General features: G+C 30.6%; 2 protein-coding genes across 2 annotated transcripts in view; one reads left to right on the forward strand and one right to left on the reverse strand.

Annotated features, from left to right (window-relative positions):
- LOC142324008 (uncharacterized) overlaps window positions 1–1,904 on the reverse strand; it is a 54,706-nt gene extending 52,802 nt beyond the window's left edge. The window contains exon 1 of the mRNA XM_075364553.1: window positions 1,359–1,904. Within this exon, the coding sequence (XP_075220668.1) occupies window positions 1,359–1,746 (388 nt within the window). The 5' untranslated portion in view covers window positions 1,747–1,904. The remainder of the gene's footprint in view (window positions 1–1,358) is intronic.
- Window positions 1,905–1,986: 82 nt separating this feature from the next.
- On the forward strand, window positions 1,987–12,917 carry CSN5 (COP9 signalosome subunit 5). The gene is made up of 4 exons (XM_075364551.1): window positions 1,987–2,456; window positions 7,542–7,776; window positions 11,286–11,480; window positions 12,110–12,917. Exons 1-4 carry the CDS (start codon window positions 2,302–2,304, stop codon window positions 12,554–12,556), a joined length of 1,032 nt encoding a protein of 343 aa, XP_075220666.1. The 5' UTR covers window positions 1,987–2,301; the 3' UTR covers window positions 12,557–12,917.
- Window positions 12,918–18,146: the final 5,229 nt, after the last annotated feature.

Genomic DNA, 18,146 nt, shown 5'->3' on the forward strand with positions numbered 1-18,146 from the left:
AGTCTGAGAAACCACAAAATCTATTAACAAAACTGTACTTTGATAAATATTTCTTTAAAAAAACAATATTTTGGATTTAAGAATTCCCAAACATCAAGATCTTGAAATATGGAATCAGAATTTTTCTATAATCACAATGATATTTCTTATATATCTATCATTATAAGAAAGTAAAATAATACAGTGAACAAACAAAAGTATACCTAAATATTTGATTTTTATTAATATATACGTACATCACATCCAGAACGGGTAGGTGTATAAAAGAGAAAACTATTCCAGCATTTTACCAGTTACATCAAGAGACACCATGATTAAAACTCATGCAATGGGACAGTGTAAAAAAGTACACCCTTAAATTATAAAATAAAATAGGGATGGTGAAGTTCAAATTAATAATTTCAAATATAAATATACTAAATACACTAATTATGTGACAATATTAAATAAAATAAATACAGAATAAAAAAATATAAATTAAAAACCTTTTTTTCTTTTTTTAAATATTTTTCCTGGAAAAGAAAATTTAACTTCATTTTAAATAAATTGATTGGAAGATCTTTTAAAGGATTGGTAAATAATTAAAAACTGCAACAAAATAATAATACATCCTAATTTTTAAGCCAAAGTATTGTGTTAAGTTACACAAAAACAGTTATGTAGTCTGGTTTGATACAGATAACATTCTTTTTTTTCTAAACGGTTATAATTTTTTAAAAATAAAGGTTGTATACTCTTAAACAGAAGTACATAGATTTAGAAGTCTTAATTTACCAATTATTGATTTGCACGATTTATATTTATGGGTGCCAAACAATGATCTGACACTCATTTTTCTATCTAGTTCATTCTGACTTTCTGAGCAAGCTCAAAGAGCTGATATTATATTTCTGACAGGAATGTATGTGTGTATATTCCAGTTCAGTTAACTATAGTAAAGACTATTTTTAAACTATAAACTTTTGAAATGACAATTCTGAATGAAATTTAAGAAATATAATGCCTTTAATATCTTACAACATTTTCAGTCACGTTTGCAAATGAAAACCTGGCATTATTTCGTCACTTAAGTTGGTTATACAGGCAATTATATATTTTATAAAACAAAAAAAAAATTATAGAAAATCATGGTATTCTGAATGTATTATGTCCAAAAAAGAAAATATTATTTTATTTCAAATAAATGTTCTTTCTAAAGGCAAGATAGATAAAGTTCTGAGAGGTGTATATGTCAAATAACTGTTAAATAACGGTTTAGCGAATAACAAAACTTGGAAATCGGTGAAATAACGCGCATCTACTATTAACCTTTAAAGATTCTCTGTTAAAGTTTCAATACAGGTAAAGAAGTAACAAACCTTTGTATTCAGCCTTCAATTGTTCCGATTCAAATTCTTGAAGAACTGTCATTAAAGCTGCTCTTTCTTCAGTTGTTAATCTCATTACTAACGCATGAGCATTTTCTTTAGTTAAAGGAGGTGTTGCCTCAACATTAGCATCCTTAGCAGTAGTTGAATAAACTTTACTTACAGAGTACACATTTCTATTCATATAAACATTTCCACAACAGTTAATATTTAATTTTGTTATACGATTTACGTCCAAAATTGAGGAAGACAATGATTTATTTGTATAAATATAACTTACAAAAGTTCGTTTTAAAAATCCATAATTACCACTTTTAACCCCAATAAAGCCAGATTTTTGTAAAACATCAGAAAATCTTACTATTTTCATTGAATTCATTTCTTTAATATTATAATTATCGTAATGATAAAGTTAAAATTCCATTTTAAATACACACTGCAAAGGTACGTTATGAATGCGCTCATTAATATAAATAATCGATGAAGGTTATTAAAAACTATGCAGTACGAAGAGATATCATTTGGGCCTGCCGTAAAACAAACAACATATGAGTAACAGCTGTTTGAAATACCGGCTGGTATTTTCGTTCTTCACCATCGAAGTTATGTATTATGTTAAGTAATCTCTAAATATAGCGAATTGCTGCCTACAATTTTTTAAACGAAGGTTAAATTTTTTTCCTAACTTTTACTTTCATTTTTGCAAAATTAATTGTATAATTATTTATTTTGACTGGATACCTGCCTCCATGTACCGTATCGATATTCGTTATTTCATGCATAATTGAGAACTGATTTTTTTACTAGTTTCTGTGTGGACAGTGTATTGTTCTTGTTTATAATTAAACACCTGTTTCGTCGTAGATGATCTTTCAAAAGTGATTAAGTATTTTAAATTTTGTTTTTTTTTTCTAGTAACGCTTTAGAATATAAGATGGCTAGTAATTCGGGGGAAAATCAAGCTAACATTGCTAGGAAAACATGGGAAATGTCGAATAATATGGAATCGGTTAGTTCAGTTGATGAAATTTATCGTTACGACAAGAAGCAGCAGCAGGATATACTGGCAGCCAAGCCTTGGGAAAAGGAGTAAGTATTCTTTACTGTTAGTTAGCTTTGAGGTTAAGGGGTAGTTTTATCTAGTCTCATTGCCCGTATATACTACCAGATCATGATTATATTAAGGTTTTCTAGCATGCATATTACTTTTTAGACAAATAATAAATGGTAAAAGAAATGCGGAAAATCAAAGAATAAGTCTTATTAAATAAATCTTATTTATTGTAAAGGCGTCACTTTGAAAACTGTACTCGAAAACAGGAGTGTTAGAAAAGGGTATTTTAATAAAATTACATACTTCTGGACTTTTAAAAATAATTACTGCTTATAATATAAGTACTGTTTTAATTATGCAATAACTCATGGTTTCATAACCTTTTACAGAAGTGAGGTAGACAATTTTATTTAATTCAAACGTAGAGTTACATTTAAACAAGGGTTCTTTATGTTATCAAAAGATTTAAAGTATTTAATATTAGATAGTTATCTTATTAAATTAGCATATTTTTAATTTGAGGTATTTTGTAAAGACTTGTCATTCATTCTTGTGAACAATTAACCCTTTAGTATATGTATGTGTATGGAGAATGTTTGATTACATTTCATCTTTGTGAAATAATTAAGGTTAAACTCTATGCCCAACAGACATTGTACTGTGTCTACTGCAAACACATCTCAGTTTTGTAAATTTCTGCTAGATGGCCTTAGTTGTCTAGTAACAGATCACATTTCATTATTTGACAGTGTGTCATTATGTTTTATTACTGTAATTCAAGCTTAATATAAGATTTTAGGTTAAGGTTAAACAATACCATTGACTAAACTTTATACAATGTCAACATAACCTAATGCTCACCAGCCTCATCTAATTAACCTTAAATATTAAATGCTGGGAGACTAACAAATGTTTTTAATATGAATATTTTAATTTTACTCACAATATTGGGAAAATAAACTGTGTTATATGCCCAGCAGACATTTTACTACAGCTATAGTGGGCTTATTTACAGTACTAATGCCATCTAGCGAGTCCTGAGGAACTTAGATTTCGTCAAGAATGTCTAGACATAATACAATCTGTGCTGGGCATAATTAATAAATTTTATAATGTAATTATAATTTAAATTTGTGTGAAACAAATTATTAATTTGCAAGCTTTTTTATTTAAGATACAAATTACTTTATATCCAATCAATGTAAGTCGCTTAGATTTTTCATCCAATTTTTACTTTGCTGTTTTCAAATGTGAGCTTTTGCAGCATAACCAAAACTTCTCAGAAGTTTGAGACTAGATTTGACACTGTTCCAAAATTTATAAGATATTGTAGTTCCCAAAATAGAAGTTGGAGAGCAATTCATCAGATAGAATGTTCTTGCTACGGCTTCTGCCTATAAATTCTTCACAAGGTTGGCATTGAAGAACATATTTTTGGCCTTTTATGGTCCCGTTTTTGTGTTTTGCTAATCCATTTTGTTGTATAAAGGAACATGTCAGACTTGTTATACCATCTTTGTCACATAAACTGAAGAAAGCAATTAATGAATTAGCCCTCATTATCGAATCTAATTTTTAACATATTTTTTTATCTGTTTGGTTTTCAATTTTTTTTTGTATTTTGGGATGAAGAATTTGACCTCAGATTTTTCTTTTAGAAAATATACTATTATGTACCTGCTATAATCATCTGTTAGGGTGAGACAATATCATGATCCTCCTATCAAAGGGTTTTCTACGGGTCCACATAAATTGTGTGAATCAAATGTAGCAATATGATAGAACAATGCTCCAAGATTGGAAAAGGTAGTCTGGTCTGCTTCACTCATATTCAAACTTTACAAGGTTCCACATTGCATGAAGAGACTGAATAACTGGAGGCTAGATCATTATTCTGCTTGAGCATATCCTTATTCAAGTAAGTTAGAAGCCTATGCCAAATGTCACTTGATTCTTTATTAACTTTCTCAGATGATTTTGCAAAACAAGTTTGTTTTAAAGGACTTATTCTATATAAATTTCTTATATAAATTTAAAAGTGGCTTATGTAAAAGGACTTATATAAATTTAAAAGTGGCCATCACTTTCATAGCGATGGCCACTAAAACATTCTTGTCTATTATATGGCACTGAAAATCTTCACTGACTAGTTTGAAACCTAATCCTGTCAACTTCCTTGCAGAGAGTAAATTGTGCCCAAATTAGAAACATATAATCCAGAGTTCATTGTTATTGTTTTTATTTTGTTACACAATATTACTTAAAAACTTATCTTAACTTGTCCATATGATGTGACAGTATCTTTGTTTGCAAGAGTCACTGGCTTACCTCCATTGGAGTAAACCTTATAAAACAATCTTTGTTTGGAGTCATGTAATCTGTTAAGCCTGAATCTACCAATTTCCATCATCTAGCCAAGCAGCTACATCATCACTGTCTTCGTCAACTGGGTCTGCAGTACAAGATTTAAATAAGTACTTAATTTCTTGGGTTGATGACAAAACTTTTATGGAAATATTACAATTTCAATAGACCATAAACATCTGGTCTTGCTTTTATTTTGCTGTTCTGTGTTGGATTTTTTACCATTCTTAGTAAAGAAAAGTGAATCTTCAATGCTTTCATCAGAAATATTTTTAACATTTTGCAATATAAGGGTTTTGATATTCTCAGCTTTTAAGGTTACCCCTAATCCATTCTGTGGGAATATTGAAGACCAATACATTTAACTTCTGTGCAGTGCATATGTTTGTGTTGATGTATTCTACCATATTCAAATAATTAATTTTCAAGTTTGGTTGTGATGAGGATTTTTAACAGTCTGACCTTGCTAGTGAGACCTGAGTCTTTGCATGCTATTTCCAGATTCTCCCAAATCAGCTTCATTGTGATACAGTTTCTTTTTTATGAGAATAATTACTGGTATCCAAAGCTAATACAACTTTCGTCTTTGCTTTGGCCATATTACATTCATTGGTGATAGCTGATACATTACTTAAAACACATTTCCATAAATCCTCATATTCTAGGTAGGTTTCATAGCAAAGTTAAAATCTCTGTAATCATGCCCTTAATTTCTCAATCTGTGGGATAGTTACTTGTGGTTGCCATAGTTTAAACAAAATAAACTTATTCCTTGTACAGTTATAGCACAAAAATCAACTTGCAACATGTGCAAAATATGGAACCCTAACTCCAAAACCTCTATAAAGTGAAATATATACACAATAACACTATTTACTTTTAAACTTAAACATTTGTCCAAAGGCCCATAACCTGATGAAAGGGATAATCGCAAAAAAACTTGGTGCAACTTATTTGCATGTTGCTGCATTTAATATGTACACAAAAAAAAATTAACCTTAAAAACATATGATATATTTGTGAGTAACAATGTTGCTACATATACTAATTTGTAAATACATTTATAACAGAAGAATCCTTTGAAGAAGACTAACTCTTTGTATGTTTATCTGAGTTAAACCTTTTAAAACGAAGTACTTTATAACTGCTTGAACAACAGTTTTATCTATTTTTGAGGAAATGTCAAAACTTGTTTGCTTTACTTAATCGCCGCAAACAAGCAATTAAATGCAAAAATCTGAAACTTCACAGCACACCATCTAAATGATGGTACATGACTAATATCTTATAGTAATTTGGTCATGCGTGTGCAATCTGTATGTCAGGCGAAGAACTTACTAAATGAACCTGTTATTACTCTTTTCTAAGATGTCTGATATTTTTACATAACTAGGCTTCCTTGGATCTACTGCCATTCTTAATTAATTAATTACGCTGCAAAGCTTAAAAGATAATTTAAAATTAATGTATGTGCAATCTTTGGTACTTTTCAAGAAGATGCCCGCAGCCAGTCTTTAGTTAGTCGGTTGTCGTTGTTATTAGATGGCACCACTGAAAGGGGAAAATAAATAAATTAAAATTATAGTCTAACCAAACTTAATCTATCTTGACTAGAGAGCTAAGGTTAAGTTTGGTTCAATTATATATACTGGTGTTCTTTGATGGTTGGGTTTTAATTAACCACACATCTCAGGAATGGTCGAACTGAGACTATACAAGACTACACTTCATTTACACTCAAACATATCATCCTCATTCATCCTCTGAAGTAATACCTGAACGGTAATTCCCGCAGGCTAACAGGAAAAATAAAATATTTATACTTTCAGATTTATTTTTATTATATATATATTTAGTTATTTATATAAATTTATTGTGCAGTGCACCTTCAATTTATGTGGCTGTTACATTCTGGAACATTTTCACGTAAATTGAGACACATTTAATGCAGAAATACGGGTTAGGTTCTTGTTAAGTTATACAGTAAATGATATGTGTAAGTTAGTGTACTTTATTTTACTATTCTATTATTACAGTATCATTGTATTATTTTAATGCAGAAATACAGGTTAGGTTCTTGTTAAGTTACACAGTAAATTAACTATACTGAAAAAATACTGTACTTTATTTTACTATTTTATTATTACAGTATCATTGTATAATTTTAATGATTATTACAGTACAATGTATCTATTTAAAAAAAAAGATACTATTTATTTATTTTCTCCTTTCAGTGGCACCATTTAGCAACTAACTATGACAACTGACTGACTACAGATCGATCGGCTGTTGGCATCTTCTTGAAAAGTGCCCAGCCTTCAATTTCAGTGTTGTTACTCTGAGAGATTAACAATCTCTCATTCAGTATTCAGTTAAGAAAAAAAACTCATTTTGATTCTTTTTCATTGTGTGGATATACATTTTAAATATATTCTTGAGAAATTATTAAAGTAATTACTGTTTTTTTTTTTTACATTTTATTTTGTTACAATCTATAGTGATTACCATTTCTGGAGAGTAGTAATATTTAATCACAAAAATTGGTGTAAATAGAACTTTTTTTTAAAAAATAAACTCAAATTTTATACAATTTCAAATAAATTATGTAATTGATCAGTAATAAAATAATATGTATTTAAATTTGCATTGTAAATTTCTTATCTTTGTTACCATAATATTCTGATTAATTATAACATCTTGTTTATGTATAATAATTTAATGGATATTAACTTCATAATTTGACTTTTTTTTTACAGCCCACACTTTTTTAAAGATATAAAAATTTCAGCATTGGCTTTACTGAAAATGGTTATGCATGCCAGATCCGGTGGTACACTAGAAGTAATGGGTTTGCTGCTTGGTAAAGTTGATGCAAACACTATGATTGTGATGGATTCATTTGCTCTTCCTGTAGAAGGTACTGAAACAAGAGTCAATGCTCAAGCACAAGCATATGAGTATATGACTGCTTATATTGAAGCTGCAAAAACAGTAAGTTGAATTAATAAATATACTTTTAATATATGCATCCAGAATACATTTTATTGAATTATAGTGACTTATTTTATTTGAACACAAATGTGTTCAGAGGTGTTAGTATTAAGAATTTCAGAATAGAATTTTAGTTAGTATGTTTAAATCTTTGGAAAAGTCTTTTAATTGATAAATATTATTAAGTTTTATTCAGTAGAAGTCTATTATAATATTTTTGATGGAAGTGAAGAAAAATAACATTGTAGAAAATGTAATAAATGTAAAATTAGGTATTTCTTAGCTTCATGAATAACAAAATCTTATTATATAGTTATTTTCCTCACTTCCTGAGTGGCAGTTTGAAAATAAAACAGTCCAAATTGTATGCATTTGTTATATTTTATTTTGCTATTCAATAGTTTATGTTAACTAACAAATAAAGTTTTAATTTTTTAAAATATAGTTTTTTTAATATTTTAATGTCTTATTGGGTTGACAAGAAAGAAATTTTGGTTTTGTAAACTGAAATAAAACTCAGTTCTTTTATACAACGAATGAACTTTAATCAGTTAAATATTTTCCATTCTGTCCAATAACCTTTTGCCATCTTTCTGGCAATTTCATGATTCTGTGCTCATAGAACGTCTGGTCCTTATCAGCAAAAAAACTGAACAGAGTGGGGTTTCAGTGGATCGACCAGAACGTTGGTTGCCTTTGAGTGAAAAATCTATAGAATGGAATTTTTTAAACCAATTCTGACATGTGTGTACTGTTAGGCATCAACACTGTAAACTTCACATATCTCTTTATAAGCCTTAGCAGCTTTCTTGCCTTTATAGAAATAAAAAGGTTTCCTGTAATAATAACATTGACAGAAGTCCTTCATAACAAATATAATGCCATCTATTTGTGAAAACTGAAATTACTGTCTTGCTGAGCTTTCATTCATTTTATATTGAGTTATTTTTATTCAAGTGCCAGGTTAATTTATTATATTTGCTATTATATGAAATTAGAACTGTTTGGGTGACTGTTGAGTGCCTCAGATTGACGCTAACGTTTTAGCATCTTATAAATTGTTCTTGTTATAATATATAAAATTTATGATTTAGGATCAATCAGATTAATTTAGAAGTTAAACCAAATAATTACATCACTTAACATAAAAATATACATTTATTTGTAAAAATTGCTTGTATGTGATTAATCCTATGACATTGATTTTTATTTATAATAATAAAATCTTCATAATAAAATTTCCCATTCTTTTCATGTGTAATCATATAAGCAATAAAAACCCTTCAATTTCTTTTAAATTGTGTAGTGATAACATGTATGTATGTTATCAAACTTGTGTATGTTTATTTGAACAATTTTGATAATAAAAAAAAAGTATAGTAATCCAGGCCAAATTCTTAAAATAAACATATGTCCTTAGGAAAACCAAAATTCACTTGAACATTTAATTTATATAAACTCATATAAACAGTTTGAGATATTTTTCTCCTAAAATCATGGTAATTAACACTAGTGTTATTTTACTGGTCTACAAACACATACTAGAAAATGTGTATGTAAATGAACTCTAACATTACTGTAGGGAAGTGAAAAAAAAAGAAAAAGAAAGGTGTGCTAGGTAATAATAGAATTGATGTATAAATTACTAGAATATACATATGAAAAAATCTGATGTGGACACCACGTGACTTCCTTGTATGCCTGTTAAATTACATATATGCATTTTTTTAAAATGAAAAGTACATAAAATTTTATTTTATTAATAATTCCTGATATTTTTTTTTTATTGTTATTGAATTATTATTACCGTAAATTTTTTTTATAATCGAAGGTTAATAAGTATTAATAATAAATCAATATATTTAAATTAAAAAAAAAAAGTTAACAAAAAAAAGAGATGAAGTCCGATTTGAACCAATGCCTTCCCCTTGATCCAAATATTTCATTAATTAAAATTTTATTTGGCTATAACTCTGGAACCAATGAAAATAAGTACCATTTATGATATAGCACTGAAAAGATTTCAATGACGGCTAATTACTGCAGTTAAGGAAAAGTCCAAAATCCAGATTTTTTTGGATTTTGGATATTTGGTTAAGTCGATTGTAATCAAAAGGAGAGATGTACAGCTAGATGTTAAAACAGTCCTAAATCTAAAATGTCATCATTCTACAGCTAATTGTTTTTGAGTAATGCGAGATACATACATACTATTGCCGAACGGCTTTGACGGCACGTGACACTTTCTAACCTTATGGTAGCCCTGAAAAGAACCATTTTTGTTGTCGATTGGCTTTGACAGCTCGTTGTAATTACTAACCTTATGGTAGCCTCGAGAAGGGCTGTTGTCGTCGAATGTCTCTGATGGCTCGTAATTCATAACCTTGTGGTGGCCCTGAAAAGGGCCGTTTTTTACGTTAGTTCTGAGAAGAGCTGTTGGGTTTGGAAGCTGATCTCCGGTGAAGCCAGGGAGTTGCGGCTCGTCCATTGAAGTCGGACCAGGCTTTCCCTCAGCGACAGTTGGGTCCCCACTACAGCATGGCAGTGATGGCCCGCAGAGCCCCGCAGTGTTGGCCCGGCATCAGTCATCCTTCACATGACTGACATGGCCAAGCCGGTTCTCCCTGAGTGATCCCACGCTGAGCCAGCTACTGTTCCTGAGTCTGCCAGCCAGGGCGATTAAAGCCCGGCAAGCTGGAGCTGGAGTGGGAAGGTAGCGTCTGTGTCCAGCGGCTTCCTCGGTGGGCTAGCCAGGCCTGCTGCTCCGGCGGGAATGTTGGCATCTGTCCGCCAGGAGGTCCCACATTGAGGTGGCCAGGGAACTTCTGTCTTCCATCTTCTTCTTGGTCTTCTCCAGGTGGTGATGATGAATTGAAAATTCACTCTCGTGCACGCTCTTTTATTGGAGCCTGAGAGTGGTGGGGCTGCAGCGCCGCTATGGTGGGAGAACTGCACTGTGGGATTGATGCTTGTATCAGCGCATACGTATACTGTGCGCCAGCTCATATCGTTGCTACCATGTTCGCCCGCCTATATTAAATTAGACATATATGTAGTAACAGTACATACATACAAACATCATGGTGAAACCAGTCAAAATGAATTCAGGGGTAGTCAAAATGGATATTTCCATTGAAATCTGATAACTGAAATTTTTTGCGATTACAATACTTCCTAAAGGAAGTAAAGATTAGTGAAAAGTCATACTACACTGTTACCTTCATCTAAGGCTATTTGGGTTGCATGAATTTTTTATTATGCTTTAATATTTTTATATTACAGTTTTTGCTGTGTAATTTAAAAAAAAAATTATACCATGTCTAATAGATATTATTGAATTAAGTAAAGAAATTGTGGTTTTTAAGCTTAACATTTAAAGGATTTACTTATTATTTATATTTAAGCATCATCATGCACCTTAGAATTTCCAAGTTTTACTGATGAAGTTTTTTTCAACTGCTTAGGTAAAAGCAAATTAGAATTATGTTGTGTACTTTTGTGTTAAATAGGTAGGAAGACTAGAAAATGCAATCGGTTGGTATCACAGTCATCCTGGTTATGGGTGTTGGTTGTCTGGCATAGATGTTTCTACTCAAATGTTAAATCAGAATTTTCAAGAACCATTTGTCGCTATTGTTATCGATCCTGTCCGTACCATTTCTGCTGGTAAAGTTTGTCTTGGAGCATTTAGGACTTATCCAAAGGTAAACCCTTATTTTTTTAAAAAGAATTTTACTCTTTTGAATTTAGTCTTTTTTTAACCACTTAACTGCTGTTGGATTATAAACTGGGAAGTTTATGTGATTACTGTATTTACTTAATGCCAAATTTCACATAATATTTATTTGTTAGTGCATTAAATTCCTAAATTATAAGTAATTATTTTTTAATAGTTTCGTGTAGTGTTCACTTAGTTGGTCTTATTTCAATGATATCATTAACAGAATTCATTTATCATCTTTTTCCTTATGGTTTTTAGGCAGTTAATCTAGATTTGTTTTACACCATCTACAAAATTCATCATCTCTTAAACAATGATAAAAGCAATGAGACAGTAATTGTTTTACCAAGATCTGTAAATTGCTAAGTTCTTGTTTTATAGTTCAACAGTTTTTGTTTTCTTCTATTAATCTATAGATCTGATCTTTAGTGGATAAGAATAATACTTGTGGGTAAGGAAAGGAATTTCTTGCCTTGTATATAATGGGGATGAGTTTAATTACACATTTCATGAATTACAGTGTGATACTTTGAATGGTTAAGTATAGTATTTACTATCTTTGATCACTTTTTTCTTTAAATCTGATTAATATGAATATGTTAATTTTTTCAGGGATACAAACCACCAAATGAAGAACCATCCGAATATCAAACAATTCCATTGAATAAAATTGAAGATTTTGGTGTTCATTGCAAACAATATTATTCTCTTGAGGTATCATACTTCAAATCGGCATTAGATAGGCGTTTACTTGATTCATTGTGGAATAAATACTGGGTCAATACTTTAAGTTCGTCAAGTTTATTAACAAATGCTGATTATACTACTGGACAAATATTCGATTTGTCTGATAAATTAGAACAATCTGAATCATCTCTTGGACGTAGTGGTTTTATGTTAGGTGGTGCAGATCCACACGAAAAAAGAACTGAAGATAAATTGTTAAAAGCTACTAAAGATAGCTGTAAAACAACTATAGAAATTATTCATGGATTAATGGCTCAGATGATTAAAGATAAACTTTTTAATCATATTAAGACAGCAAAATCGCATGCTTAACTTTTTTTATTTTTATTTGTATTTATTGTGTAATTAACATTGAATGAAATAAGCATACTTTTTATAATACTAGTTTTACATTAAATGTGTAATTAAAATATTAGTTTTCAGAATATTATATAATTCCTTAATTTATCTTTATTAAATGGCTTTGTCAAAGCTCATAATTTGCATTATCCACTATTGGACAATAGCAGAGCTTCTGTGAATTAGTAGTACATATACTAAATTATTTACTAAAAATTGATTATTGTAAGTCATTTGCCTATGTAATCTTAACACCATTATTTTGTCCTTTTAATCCTTCATTTACCGTTGTTTTTATTTGTTAATAATAAACATGAACAATAATTATACCAAGTTTTTTTTGTAAAGTTTTATTTTATTAATAAAAGTATATTTCTTAAAATAATAAAATCTGCTTTAAAGAAAAAATAAATGCATAAAATTTAAAAAAAAAAAATTGTTTTTATTCCTTACTTTAACTTTGATTTAGACAATTATTGATAAATTCGTAACTGCTGACATCAAAAAGTTGAAATTTAATGAACTGAAAAAGCATTATATTGCATTTTGTAAATTTTTGTAAAGTGTTTTTTTTTTTAATGTTGATAATTTTCATTTAAAATATGAATAGGCGTACAACAAAAAAAATTTTCATATGAAAAGAAGCTATTTGAACTATTCCAGAACTCAAGATCCTGCATCTTGACAAACTTAAGAAAAAGGCACATATGAATGACATAGATTAACCTACTGTAAGGTATGGCTCTGTGTAATGCAGTAACGTTTTTTTACCCACGTTTTCCAGTTTATTTTCTTAATTTCGGTGCAAAAATATATTTGAATATCAGAGTTCTGAATATCAGTGAATATCCTATCTGATTATGAAATTTGAAGTTGCATATCATTATACTGCAACATTGTTTACAATTCCATACACTGATGATAACAAAAATGAAAAAAATCTTCAAATTGTCTGTTGGGACAGTAGAAGAAGGAGACCACCAGAAGAACTTTCTGTAATAAATAATAAAAAATATCTTTGAAATTGGAGATAAGACATGAAAAAAATTTTATGTGCATCAAATCATAATGCATACAAAAAAATGGATCATTTTGAGGTAGGAGCTAAATTTCATTTTTCTATTTTTAACTATTAAAAAGTTATTTAAGGGTTGCCATACTTTCTTAAGATCTATATTTATATCCAAGTTAAATTAAGCCACATCTTTTTTCAAGTTAATTTAAACAAATTATTTTAAAGGAAATTATTTTACAAACTTACAAGGTATTTTGATCATTTTGTAAATTATTTTTTTAGAGACATTAGCTAACCATGTTCTCCCACTCCTGTTTATTCAACTGCCATCTTCAATCGTGCTGTGGATTAATAGATGCCTTAAGAACACCACAAAACCTACTTGTACACCTATTAAATTATATATACACATTTTTAAATGTACATAAAATGTTATTTCACTAATAACCTGACTTTTTATTCATATTTTTTTATTGTTATTGAATTATTATTTATTGTAAACTTTTTTTTGCAATCAGAGGTTAATAATTATTAACAAATAAATATATTTAAATTAAGAAGAAAAATGAAAAAAGGAAGAAAATGTTGCAAACAAAGAAAGAATAAAAACAAGAATATTGTAAATATAAAGAGGAAGAAAACATTAATTAAGACTAAGGAAAGAATAAAAAGATTAAGAGAAGATGACAAATATAAAGAGGGAAAATTTGAAAACTAGAGAACGTGTACACAAATTAGGATCAGAAGAATTATATAAAACCAAAGAGCGATTAAATGATTGGCTACAATAAACAAATAAATGAAATGATCAACTCAAACTTAGGGAGAATATTGTCTGACAATATCAAGGAATAATTAACTAAAAGATAAGAATTTTTTGCAGTTTATTAAAGATCTGTCATTTATGCCTCAGTGTATATGTTCTTTTGAGGATCTATTCTTCTTCACTCTGTAGTTAACTTTAATATAGAAAAAATTAAACAGAAATTCCAGAATAATTAAATAAAATTGTACAGAAGTTAAACTAGAACATCCAAAAATAATACAATTCTAAATTATAATTTTCAGTTAATATTAAATCAGATGTTTTACCAAATCTACTACATATACATTGGATATACACATATTTAGTAGTGCCCATTAAATTACTTTTGTACATTTTTAAAAGCATAACAAATTTTATTTCACTAATAACTTGTGATTTTTTTTCTTTTTTTTTATTGTTATTGAATAATTAGTTATTGTAACATTTTCTTTACAGTTGGGTTAATAATTATTAATAAATCTATATATTTAAATTTAAAAAAAAAACTTTTAATTTTTTAATTAAAAAAAGTTAAAAAGGAAGGAGATGACATCTGATTTGAACCGATGTGTCTCCCTTGTAATATCTAAATATTTCAGTAATTAAAATTTTATTTGGCTATAACTGGAACCAATGAAAATAAATACCACTTATGATATATCACTGAAAAGCTCTCAATGAGGGCTTATTACTGCAGTTAAGAAAAAGTCCAAAATCCAAATTTTTGGGGCTTTTAGGTTCAGTTGATTGCAATCAAAAGAGGAGGTACACAACTAGATTTACAACAGTCTGAAAAAAAATGTCAACATCCTACGGCTAATCGTTTTTGAGTTATGCAAGATACGTATGTACAGACATCGTGCTGAAACTAGCCAAAACAGATTCAGGGATGGTCAAATCAAAATGGATATTTCCGTTGAAATCTGAAAACTGAAATTTTTTATAATCACAGTACTTCCTTTACTTCATACAAGGAAGTAAAAAACATACCAACTGTTTAGTATGCTGCTCATTCTCTTAATAGATTAATTACTCTTATTATATTACATTTCTGAAAATTGATTTAACATCTTCGACACACTTGTTGAAATTGACTTTCTTAAAATGGTTAATTTATTAAATCATTACATTTTAAAAACCGTGCAGTTGATTTTCAACCAACAATATGTTATCACTTACCAAATCAATTTGTCTACATTTATAAAAATTGCCCTGACTGACTTGACATATCAGTGCACAGCTCAAACCACTTTGCTCAGGTAGGTGAAGTTTAGAGAATATATAGTTTTTATAATGCAGGCACCCACTTAGGAATGATTTTGGAAAATATTGCATTTAACAGGGTGAAAAGAGGGCAAATTTTTTAAAGAATAATTATATCTGAGGAACCTAATATTTTATAATATAAATTGTACTTAGAAACTCTTAAAAAGAAATAATATGTATTTCATCATTTTCAAAAAATCCAGTTTGGGGGCAAATTTTTTCATGGGACTGTATGAAACCGAAGGTATTAAAGTTTTGGAAATTTGTATTTTGATTTTTTTGAAAACAAAATGCTACGCGTTTTAAAGTAGAGCTTGCCCACATAGACAGATGATGTCTGCTGGTGCAGGTGATGTCAGTTTAAGTTTGCTTTCTTTTGTAATAAATTATATAGCCTTTCATTTGATTGAGTTCTTGTAATTACGCTCTCTCCTTTTTGATATTTAATACACGACTTAAGTGAATTTTTTTTTGTTTTTTAAATATAAATACTTACCTTCTTGAGATGATAGGTCACCTCAAGACAAGATTACTTATACCATTCATTCTGAAGAATTAGCTTTATCAGAGTCTGCAACCTTTTTTTAACAAAACTTAGTCATTTTTATGCTCAGCATTATTATTGCACAAAAGAGGATTTTTACTTTAATCAGAAGAAATCATCAAAACAACACTTAAACTATCAAACATTTGAGTGGAGGGGGTCATCTTATAAAATGTAGGGCTCCATATCTATAGTTCAAACTAACATGAATCAAATGATGCTGTAATCAAAGACTTTACTGGGAAAAAATGGATAATCCTTATATCAAAATGGCAATGAGAGTTTACTAACCGCATTACTTTTCAACTGTCACCATAGCATCATGATCAACAACAGGCACCATTACCTTAAAGTTAGTAGGAATAAATAAATCTCTTATTGTGATATGTTCATAAGGACCCCTCCTGGGGTGGAACTTACCACTTTCGCCAATGACCTAGCAGTTGTAATGGCACAACAGATGGAAGAACTTAATTACTGGCTGATCAAACCCTGGTGGGTTGGATGGCAAGGAGAGGTCTGAAGGTCTCGATCAGTAACATGGAGATGGTGATTATGTCAGGAAGGAGACGTATTCCTAAGCTCACTGTCAGTTTGGAGGGAGTTGAGTTGAGCCCCTCTGGTAGAGCCAGATACCTAGGTATCTGGCTTAATGGAACTAGGGAATACACCACGCATATTGATGAAACATGCAAAAAGGCGGAGAGGGTGTTCTTGGTGCTGTGCAAACTAATGACAAATGTTGGAGGGTCCAGGATGATGGCTAAACAAAGACAAATAGCTACCATGGCAATGTCAATGATCCTTTACGCATGCAGTGCCACTGGTGTGGGACATTGGGGATAGCATGAAATAAGTTGAAAATTGAAAGGATGTACAGAAGATTAGCTATCCAAGTGGTGCAGGCTTACTGTACTGTCTTTCCATAGTGGGGATGCCACCAGTGAGTCTACTGGCAGAAGAGCGTTGCTCCACATACTATGGAGTAGAGAGGTTAGAGGTTAGGAAAACACTGCTGAACAAATGGCAGGAAGGATGGAATAATGCCTCTACTGGGCATTGGACATATAGATTAATACCTTCTGTCAGGGCATGGGGTGAAATTGACTTTTGGACGGTTCAATGAATACCTGTGTAAGAGGTAAGCGGACAACCCCATAGTGTCAATATTGTAGGCAGGTTGATAATGCTGAACACATGCTTCTGGGGTGCCCTAGGTGGGCCGCAATGCGACCGTTCAGTGGAGAGTGCCCCCCTGAAGATATAATTTTATGTTCACCTCTGAGAGTGGGTGGAACTGCTGCACTAGTTGGTTCAGAGAGATACTATCTACAAAAATGAAAGAGGAGGACCAAAGATAGGGAGTGCTTTGTCTGAGAGTGGCGGTGGAAGGCAAGCTCTCGAAGGAGATCCACAGGATCACCTTCTCTTGGTGCCCCCAGGGATGCTGTAAGCTGCTGCTTGAAGGCAGCGTAGGTGATCCTGTTGACACACGCAGAGATGAAGTATACCTTAAGGTAGTCCCATCTCCTTATTGTGTGAAGGGTAGGGTTTTTACTGGGTCCCTGCTTTGGCAGGAAACCTCACACACTCAGCAGTATGGGCTGCTGGGCGTCTGGTTGCAGATTTTCCCTCCTCCAGTGCAAAACAAAAAGAAAGTTCCACAGTAAAAAAAAGGAACTACCCCAACATTTTCTTGAATTGATAAAGGGAATCAAAGGTAAAATCTTAATCAGGGCAGAGCAGTTAATTATATAATCTTATATATAAAAATGAGTGATTGTCCTGTATGTGTTCCTGTACCATTCATCTGATTGTGATAAAACGCTAGTGAGTTGTGCGCACGCCTGTGAAGGTTTCTGAATTAGTTTCAACCCACTGAGGTTGAGATATTTTGAAAAGATATATTTATGGTCCGATTTGGCTCATTCAG

The sequence above is a fragment of the Lycorma delicatula genome, chromosome 4 (assembly GCF_047948215.1).
Source record: "Lycorma delicatula isolate Av1 chromosome 4, ASM4794821v1, whole genome shotgun sequence".
NCBI classification, from domain to species: Eukaryota; Metazoa; Arthropoda; class Insecta; order Hemiptera; family Fulgoridae; genus Lycorma; species Lycorma delicatula.

What these genes read in the sequence shown, in the direction of transcription:
- CSN5 (XM_075364551.1), top strand. Translation starts at nt 2,302, where the DNA reads ATGGCTAGTAATTCGGGGGAAAATCAAGCTAACATTGCTAGGAAAACA. An exon ending in ATATTGAAGCTGCAAAAACA is followed by an intron (nt 7,777 to 11,285) that starts GTAAGTTGAATT and finishes TGTGTTAAATAG; the next exon opens with GTAGGAAGACTAGAAAATGC. An exon ending in CATTTAGGACTTATCCAAAG is followed by an intron (nt 11,481 to 12,109) that starts GTAAACCCTTAT and finishes TAATTTTTTCAG; the next exon opens with GGATACAAACCACCAAATGA.